At 44.7% G+C, this 10,167-nt stretch overlaps 1 protein-coding gene across 1 annotated transcript in view; it reads right to left on the bottom strand.

Moving 5' to 3' along the window:
* The window catches only part of Zyg11b (zyg-11 family member B, cell cycle regulator), a 68,413-nt gene extending 59,448 nt beyond the window's left edge, over window positions 1–8,965 (bottom strand). The window contains exon 1 of the mRNA XM_008828425.3: window positions 8,756–8,965. Within this exon, the coding sequence (XP_008826647.1) occupies window positions 8,756–8,758 (3 nt within the window). The 5' untranslated portion in view covers window positions 8,759–8,965. The remainder of the gene's footprint in view (window positions 1–8,755) is intronic.
* Between the last annotated feature and the right edge of the window lie 1,202 nt (window positions 8,966–10,167).

Here is a 10,167-nt window from a genome sequence, read left to right on the forward strand (position 1 = left end):
GCAAAAACATTACATGCTATTGGAATACGTTGTTTGGTATATCTGGGTGCCACCAGAGCACTATCCTCATGTGTCTCGAGTTCTTCATGCATAAACTATTAACCCTAATGCCATCCTCTCAAGATGAGCACTAACATCATCGGTGGAATTTGCTTCAGACTGAGCAGATGCTGAATAAGCATGGGCTTCCCCCTCTTTTCCTCTGCTTTGTCTCTTAGGTCTTCCACAAGTACATTCAGATGGTTAAAAGGTAGTGTTTCAACTTTACAAATAAGGAATTTTAAGTTTATAAAAGTTATAGGGAAAAAATAATTTTCAATATGCTTACTTTCTTTTAACATTATGCCTCTAAAGCTACAGGTAATGGTCAAAGTTCTTTAAAAAGGGATGCCCCCCCAAAAAATCATATAATCATGATGTGATTCCCTTGATTCCTTAGAATGACGATCATCCTGGGCCCCTGCTTTGCTTCAGCCACAAGCTGACCTCAGTGAGAGGTGCTATGAAAATGCCCCAATGGCATGTGATGCAGTGGTAGGTACTGTGAAGGAAAAGGGTGCTAGGAGATCACAGTGCTGGGTTGGAGACTCCTACACTGGATATAAAAATAACTTGTAGATTAGAAATGCATGTGCAAACATCTTAATGTTAATTGCATTAAAATGAATTTTTCTATATGAAATTTTAATTTTTAATAATGAAATGGAGATCTTTTTAAAGGTTAAAACATCATTTAATTTATGTCTTATAGGGTTTATACTGAGTACAATATTGTATAACTGTAATAATTCAACTGTAAGCCTAAAAATTTACAGCCAAATTTGAAAGAGATGCATCCTACTTCAGGAAAACGTTATTGAATATGTCAATTGTGTTGTAATGATATGCTTCTTCTAAGTATGTTGTTATTAAATAAATCATTTTTAAAAATTAAAAAAAAAAAACAGAATTAAATATAGTATCACAGTATTACTTTAAAACAGTACTGAGGGTTGAAGAGATGGCCCAATGGTTAAGAGCACTGGCTGCTTTTGCACAGGACCTGAGTTCAGTTCCCAGCACCCACATGGCCAACACCCATCCTTAAATCCAGTTCCAGGGGATCTGGCACCCTCTTCTGGCCTCTGCAGTCATTGTACACATATGGTGCACTTACATACTACAAGGAAAAACTCAAACATATAAAATAAAAATAAATATATTTTAAAATTTACTAAATTCCTCCCAGTCATTTGTTTTTTTCCATCGCAATTAATATGTTGTACAGATTCCTGTCATGTCTCTCTCGAAGGTTTCCAGTGGTAAAAGATTCCTTCATGTGGTTCACTGCCTCAGACAATGGGGAAGAACAACAACAAAATTCTGAGCAGGAAAAGCAACACTATCCACTCTTATTTCCATTTGTTCTTTTGTGTGTGTATGCATGCTCACACGTATAGGTGCAGATGGTATGTGCAGGTGCAGGTGGGTATGGTGGCCTAAGGCTGGTATCAAGAATCTTCCTTGAATGCTCTTCACCTTATTCTTTGAGGCAGGATCTCTCAGTAAAGCTCGGTGTTCACTGATAAGGCTAGCATCTCTAGCCAGCTTGCTCTGCGGAATCCTATGTCCTGCATCTTCTGAGCCTGGATTACAAGTGAGCACATCCACCTGGCATTGATGTGGGTTCGCATTTTAATGCCTGAGCCATCTATGGAGTAGTTCTTTCACTGTACTTCTGCAGTTATTGTAGGAGAACTTTTTTTATTTATAAGCCTGACAGTCTTCATCACAATTAGCATTTAAGTAGTAGCAGCAGCAGGGGAGTTTGTCAGATATTTATTTCTGTGTGTAGCGAGGGTGTGAGTGCATGTTTGTGTGTGTGTACACATGTGTGTACCTGGAGAGGCCACGGCCACCAGGTGTCTTCCTCCATTCTTCTCCACTTTTGTTGTTTTTTTCCACCTTTTTGAGACAGGTTCTCTTATTGAACCTAAAGGTCATAGGTTGGGGGCTGGAGAGATGACTCAGCAGTTAAGAGCACTGGCTGCTCTTCCAAAAGACATAGGTTCGATTCCCAGCATCCATACAGCAGCTAACAACAGTCCTCAATTCCAGTTCCAGGGGATCCAACACCCTCTTCTGGCCTCCTCAGACACCACATGCATGCAGTGCACTTATATACATGCAGGTAAAACACTCACATAAAAGAAAAATAATTTTTTTTAAAAAAGTTTGTTTTTGTTTTTTAGGGGCTGGAGAGATGGCTCAGCAGTTAAGGACACTGACTGTTCTTGCAAAAGACCCAGGTTCAAATGCCAGCACCCACATGGCAGCTAACAACCATCTGTATCGCCAGTTCCAGAGGATCCTACAGCCTCTGCTGCCCTCCGCTGGCACTGCACGACACAGTTGCACTTGCTTACATGCAGGTAATACACGCATACACATAAAAATAAAAATAATAAAATATTTTTTTAAAGTTTTTTTTTTAGGCCAGGCGTGGTGGCACATGCCTTTAATCCCAGCTTGAGAGAGGCAGAGGCAGGCAGAGTTCTGAGATCAAGGCCAGTCTGGCCTACATAGAGAGTTCTAAGCCAGTTGGGGCTGTAGGGAGACTCTGCCTAAACAGAAAAAAATTTTTTTTTAAATAAAGGCTAGACCGGCTGGTTAATGAGTTCCAGGGCTTTGCCTATATCCACCCTAACTAGTGCTAGGGTTACAGTCACCAGCACCATGCCCAGCTTTTGCCAGGAATCTGAACTCAGCCTTTCATGCTTACTCGGCAGGCACTTTACCTACTGAGCTGTGTCCCCCTGGGGTCTCAAAGAAATATTTAAATGCTGGGTCTGGAGAGATGGCTCAGCGGTTAAAAGCACTGACTGCTCTTGCAGAGGACCCAGGTTCAATTCACAGCACCCACATGGCGGCTACAAACTGTCCTTAACTCCAGTTCCAGGGGAATCCGAAGCCCTCTTCTGAAATCCACGGCATTGAACGACACGAGTGCACTCACATATATGTAGGCAATACACTCATACACATAAAATAAAAAGAATAAGTATTAAAAAAAAGAAATATTTAAATGCTAAAGACATATATGTTCTCCTTCAAAGTGCTTCATGAAATTAAATTGTCAGCATAGATCAAGGGCCATAAAATTGGACATTCCCTTTGACCAATTTTCTTTTAATAAATATGAATTACTTTTATAATGAAGTGTATTGGTAGTTCTTTTTGAGAGTTTTTTGAGACAGGGGTATGGCACTACACCCCATTTATGACATGCTAGGGATTGAATCCAGGGCTACCATCAGCATGGTGGCACACATTTTTAATCCCAACCTAGGCAGGTGGATCTCTGTGAGAATGAGGCCAGTCTAGTCCACATAGTGGGCTGGGACTAGGGGGACCCTATCAAAAAAAACCAGAAAACAAATCCAGGGCTACCTACATGTTAGGCAAGCATTCTACCAACTGAGCTATACCTTCAGCTCATCATTATTATCATCATCATCATCATCATCATCATCATCATCATCATATGATGTGTGAGTGTTCACATGCAATGGGCACCATGCCACAGTGCATGTGGGGAACCAGAAGACAACTTTGTGGAATCCATTCTCTTCAACCTTTACATGAGTTCCAGGGATTGAATTATGATGGTTACCAGGCTTACATGGCAAGTGTTTTTATCTGCTGAGCCATCTTGCCAGCTGGTATTTTTCTTAAAGACAGGATTTTACTATGTAAACCTGGCTAGCCTGGACCTCACTAAGATCAAGCTGGCCTCAAACTTGTAAAGCTATTCCTCCCCTCTGCTTCCCAAGTGCAGAAAAACAGATGTACACCACTACAACCAGCCAGGTAAAAATATTTTAAATTCCTGAATATGGTTTAAATCTCTACAACTTCATGGAGTATGGGACGGCATCAGAAACAGCACAGGCTTACAGGGCCACACCAACCAAATGTTCAAACAAGGCACTGATACTAGCTCTGTCAAAGCTATCTCTCAAAGCCTGCTTCTTTTTTTTTTTTTAATAACTTTTTAAATTTTTTTTGGTCTTTTTGAGATAAGGTCTCCCTCTAGCCACAGCTAGCCTAGAACTTGCTATGTAGACCAGGCTGGCCTCAAACTCACAAAGATCTGCCTGCCTCTGCCTCCCAAGTGCTGGGACTAAAGGCATGCACCACCACACCCAGCTTCAAAGCCTGCTTCTCATCTGAACAGTGAGAAAACACTGTCAGCCTCAGGAGCTGTGCAGATTACTCAGTACACTATCTGATATATGCATGCTCACTCAATGAAAACTACTGCATGAGATCATGGTTTTAAAAAGAAATGTCCTGGTATTTAAGAATTTTGCCTTTAAAGTTGCTTTTCATTTTAATTATTATCATTTAAAATGCCTTTAGCGGGGCTAGAGAGAAGGCTCAGCAATTAAGAGTTCATACTGCTCTTTTAAAGAACCCAAGTTCTATTCCCAGTTTCTCCGTCAGGCAGCTCACAACTGCCAGCAACTCCAACTTTAGGGGATCCAACAATCTGTTCTGCCTTCTGTGGGCACTTGTACTCATGTGCACACACCTATACTCTCTCACACACACAAACACATAATTAAAAATACATTTTAAAAAATTAATTCTAGGTTATCCTCAGCTACATAGGTTTAAAGCCAGCCTGAAATACAGGAGACCCTATCTCAAGAAAAACAAGGGAAAAAATTATAGTCTTAGTACAAACCCCTAGGGAAGGTCACAGGTCCCTAAGAATTTTCCTTTTCTTTCTTCCTTTCTTTCTTTCTTTCCTTCCTTCCTTTCTTTTTATTAATTATTTATTTTAAAAAAACATTCTGGGGTTGGAGAGATGGCTCAGCAGTTAAGAGCACTGACTGCTCTTGCAGAGGACCCAGGTTCAATTCCCAGCACCCACATCCCTTAACTCCAGTTCCAGGAGAATCTGAAGCCCTCTTCTGACCTCTGCGACATTGCACTACACAGGTGCACTCACGTACATGCAGGCAATACACTCATACACATAAAATAAAAACAATGCAGAAAATTTTTTTTAAAAAAGCATTCTATTTTTATTTTGTGTGTATGAGTATTTTGCCTGAATGTATGTAAGTGCACCAAATATATGCCTGGTGCCCACAGAGGCCAGGAACGGGGTTTCAGATCCCCTGGAACTGGAGTTATGGACTGTTGTTAGCTGCCATGTGGGTGCTGGGAATCAAATCCAAGTCCTCTGTAAAAGCAGCCAGTGCTCTTAACCACTGACCCATCTCTCCAGCACTACTGCTCTGTGTATGCTGCTACTGTTAATATTTTCTTTTCTTTTTTTGGCTTTGTGTGGGTTCATGTCCATCGTATGATTTGTGTTTGTAGTCTTAAGGTCATCATCAGATATCTTCTGCAATCACTCTCCATTTCAATTTTTATTTTTTTATGTGCATGAGTGTTATGCCTGCAAATATGTAAGTACACCTGTGTCATGCAGCGCCCTTGGAGGACAGAAGGGGTGGTAGAATCCCCTAGAAATGGAGTTATGGATAGTTGTTAGCCACCATGTGGGTGCTGGGATGCAAACCAGGGTCTTTTACAAGAACAGCCAGTACTCTTAATCACTGAGTCATGTCTCCAGCCCTCAGTCTCCATTTTATTTTTTTTGTAAAATATTTTATTTATTATTTTTATTTTATGTGTACAAGTGTATTGTCTGCATGCATGTGAGTGCACCCATGTCGTGCAATTCTGCGGAGGTCCAAAGCTCTCTTTGGATTCCCCTGGAACCGGAGTTAAGGACGGTTCATAGCTGCCATGTGGGTGCTGGAAATTGAACCCACGTACTCTGCAAGAGCAGTCAGTGCTCTTAAATGCTGAGCCATCTCTTCAGCCCCTCCATTTTATTTTTTAATAATTATTTGTTGCATTTATTGATTGATGGTGTGTGTGCGCACACGTTAATGGCAGAAGCATGGAGGTTGAGGAAAACCTGAGAAAATACAGTTTCTCTCCCTATCATGTGGATCCTAAGGATTGAACTCAGGTCGTCAGGTATGGTGGCAAGTACCCTTACTCACTGAGCCATCTCACTAGCCTTCTTTCTTAAATTCTTATTCAATAAAACCTCACTTATTAAAATTCCCAGTTAAAAAGTCCTCTACCTTATTTTTTGAGAAAGTCTCTCACTGAATCTGGAGCTCACTCATTCCAGCTAGACTAGCTTACTGGTAAAACCTAGGGATTCTCCTCTCTCAGCCTCCCCTGCACTGGGATTACAGGTGCCAGCCCAGCTGTGTCCAGCTTTTTAGGTGGTTGAGGATCTAAATTGTAGTCTTCATGCTTGCATGCCAAACACTTTACTAAGTAAGCCGTCTCCTCAGCTGCGGTTGTGTTTTTTTAAGATAGGGTCTCATATGGCACTAGGATGACCTCCTCCCACCTCAGCCTCCCCATTACTGAATTACAGATTTGTGCTGCATTGCTCAGCCTTTACCCTGCCAAGGAATATACACTCTGTGTGGTCAAAGTCTGTGTCTAACTATATTTCATACTCTGAAGTCTCAGAGAAATATTACATACTCAGAAGGTGACTAGATGTGCTCTTGGAACTCAATCCTTATTAACCATTGTTAGGTGGGTGAGGTGGTGCATAGCTGTAAGCCCAGCTTTTGAGACAGAAGCAGGCAGATTTCTGTAGGTTCAAGGCCAGCCTGGTCTACATAACAAGTCCCAGGCCAGTCAGGGCTACATAGTTAGAACTTGTCTCAAGAAAAAGAGGCTGGGGTGGGATGGGGGATGGTGGCCGGAGAGATGGTTTAGCAGTTAAAAGCATCGGCTGCTCTTGCAGAGGGCCTGGGTTTGGTTTCCACCACTTACATGGTGGCTAACAACCATTCTTAACTCCAGTTCCAGGGGATCCAACACCCTCTTCTGGACTCCATGGGCACTGCAGGACATGGGTGCACTTACATACATGCAGGCAGAATGCTTAAACACATTTTAAAAAATGTGTTTGCTGCTCTTCCAGAGGACCTGAGTTCAGCTCTCCCATCTATGCTGGGCAGCTTACAACCACCTGTGATTCCAGCTCCAAGTGCCTTCCTCTGTACTCTTCTCCCACCACACACAGATACACAACACAGCATAAATAAAATTAAAAATAAATATATCTTTTAAAAAAGAACAACAGAGCCAGGCATGGTGGTGCATGCCTTTAGTCCCAGCACCCAGGAGGTGGATCTCTGTGAGTTTAAGGCCTAGTGAGTTCCAGGTGAGCTGGGGCTATAGGGAGACCCTGTCTCAAAAAAACCAAAAGAAAAAAAAAAAAAAAAAGAACAAAGAGATAGAGAGAGATGGCTCAGTGGTTAAGAGCATAAAGCATCTACCTGACTGGGCACTGAGAGTAACAGGAATTAGGTAAGGCACAGTCACTAGACTGACATTCCATTGCAAGGAACAAGTTAGCACACAATGACAGTGGTAACAGTGATGGAGGCAGACCTGGAGAATGACAACCTACGAATGCAGGAGTTCAATGAGTTAGGGAATGTTTACAGATGAAATGGTGCACTGCAAAATACTTTCCTAAAAGTCAAATGTAAGGAAATAAAAACGGAGAATACAACTATCGGGAATTAGCCCTGATGAGAATGTATCATTCCTCCCAGAGAAATTTAGCTCATCGTATATAAGGGAACAATGTTTTCAATAAATGCACTGCAAAAACAGATAATTCACTGGAAGAAAAAACAAACAAACAAAAAACAAAAAACAAAACCACAACGGACTGGAAGAACAGGCTATTTTGAAGTAGGAAAAGAATTCATAAATAAAAGGTTCCAAGAAAGGGCTAAACAAATGCACCCTTTAGAAGAAAGGTATTCAGAAGACTGTTACAGTCTGCCTGCCAGTTTGATTTTCAGTCCTCAAATGCCCTTGGTCTCTGCCTCCCAACAAAAACAAGTCATTTGTTCTGAGTAATAACAGTCAAGCCTGCAAACTGAGAAATTTTAATTTCCCAAACTGTAAGTCCACATGAAAACCCACTGAAAATAAGAATTTCAACACATTTTGGCTATTTCCGTCAAAAGGCTAGATGATCTCATAAGGTCACAATACGCAAGCGGGCTCACCACTCAAAAGCACACCATCACTCCGGTTTTGCAATGACACTCACTGACAAGGCTTCCAGACACTTCCACACCTCCAATCTCCCCTTTCCGCCCCCCACCAAACAGAAGGAGGAAAGAAAGCCAAGGAATCCCCTGCCCAACAGCCCGTGGGAATCAACAGCCTTCTAATGGCTCCTGCTTAACCCCCCAAGCCCGCAGATGAAAACGGGGACGGCAGTGCGAGCCGGCGACAGAGGACATCCCACGCGGGGCGGCGGAAGTACGGATGGTGGAGGACCACGGGGAGGAGGGGGCAGCGAGGGTAAAAAGGAGAGGGAGGCGGCGCCCGCGGAAAGCAAAGACTGGGAGGGAAGAGGCGAGGGCTAAGGATCCAGGAGAAGGATCAAAATGGTAGAGAAAGGGAAGGGCTGGGCGGGGGGGCAGGGGGGAAGACGGAGGACGCTGTCAAGGGGACAAAAGAGAGACATGGGAGCCGAGGGGCTGGCCCCCTGGAGGGGTTCTCCCCAGCAGGTGGATGCGGAGCGCCGGGTCGCAGGAGCAGGACGCCGAGCGCGGGAAGAGGGGCCCCCGGACACCGGGCTGCTGGGGGTGGGCAGGCGGCGGCCGCGGGTCGGCAGGCCTCGCTGGCTCACCATGGCTGCGCCGGCCTGGTCCTCGGGCGTGCAGCCTCGGTCCTGCGTGCGACGGCGGGCCGGGACCGAGCCCGCCCCCGGGCTCAGAAAAAAAACAGCCGGCGCGGGGGCTCCAGGGGGCTTCGTCCCGCAGCGGCTCCGGGCTGGGCCCAGGCCTCGGCCTCGTCCTCTGAGAAGCTGAAGTGTAGCCCCGCAGCGGCAGCCGCAGCCCGAGCGGAGCGCAGACTCCGCCCCCGCGACGCCCCGCCTCCGCTCCGGCCGGCCTCGCTCAGCCTCTGCTCCCTGCCCCGCCCTTCCCGCCGTTCACTGGCCCCTTAAAGGCTCAAGGCCACTTCACACCTCCCCGGCCCCTTTTACCGGGCCTTTAAGCCTTACGTCACTCTGGGGAGAGTAGCGCGCTGACCTCTGTCGTCTATAGACCGGTGTTCACTCACTCATTCGTTTTTAATTTTAGCTTCTGTGCTGGATAACATTAGTGTCAGATTGACACACCTGGGTTGAGGGAGCCTCAATCGGGGAATTGCCTCTATTGGACTAGCCTGTGGCCATGTCTGAAGGGCATCTTCTTGATGAGTGATGTGGGAGGGCCCAGCCCAATGTGGATGGTACCACCCCTGGGCAGGTGGGCCTGTGTTGCATAAGAAAGCGGTCTGAGCATGGGCCAAGGGATCAAGCCAGTAAGCGTTCCTCCATGGCCTGTGCTCCAGCTCCTGCCTCCAGGTTCCTGCCCTGAGTTCCTACCTTGGGCTCCCTGATGAACTGTGACCTGGGATATGTAAGCTAAATAGACCCTTTCCTCCCCAAGTTGGTAGTGGTCAGAGTATTTTGTCACAGCAATGGAGAAACAAACCAGGACAGCTTCTATTCCCAGGTGTTCATTACTGTTGTCATCGTTCTTGGTGATTTCAGCATTCTCTTAGACGAATGGATCTTTAAAAAAAAAAAAAAGTTTTGTTTTGTTTTCTTGAGATAGGGTCTCCCTATGGCTAGTCTGGAACTCACTATATAGACCAGGCTGGCCTCCGTCTCACAGAGATCTGCCTCCTGGAGTGCTGGGATTAAAGATGGGCACTACCCACCTGGCCCCTAAAAAAATGTTTTTTAAAAAAAATACATTTATTTATTGTGTGTGTGTGTGTGCATGTGAAAGTCAAAGGACAACTTGGAGGACTGAGTTTCCCTCTTCCACTACATGGATCTTGGGGATTGAACTCTAGTCATCAGGCTTGGAGGCAAGCATCCTTAACCACTTGGCAATCTCCCCCCTCCCTAAACAATTTTTTATTTACACCTTGAGATTATTGATTCTTGCAGTGCTCTGGCCTCTCAAGTTCCTCCCCTCTAGACACTGCCCTTGCCTCCAGCCTCTCACTCCTGCATCATCTATTACCAGTAATTATCCCCATTTTAAC

The sequence above is a fragment of the Nannospalax galili genome, unplaced genomic scaffold, assembly GCF_000622305.1.
Source record: "Nannospalax galili isolate Female #2095 unplaced genomic scaffold, S.galili_v1.0 scaffold713, whole genome shotgun sequence".
NCBI lineage: Eukaryota > Metazoa > Chordata > Mammalia > Rodentia > Spalacidae > Nannospalax > Nannospalax galili.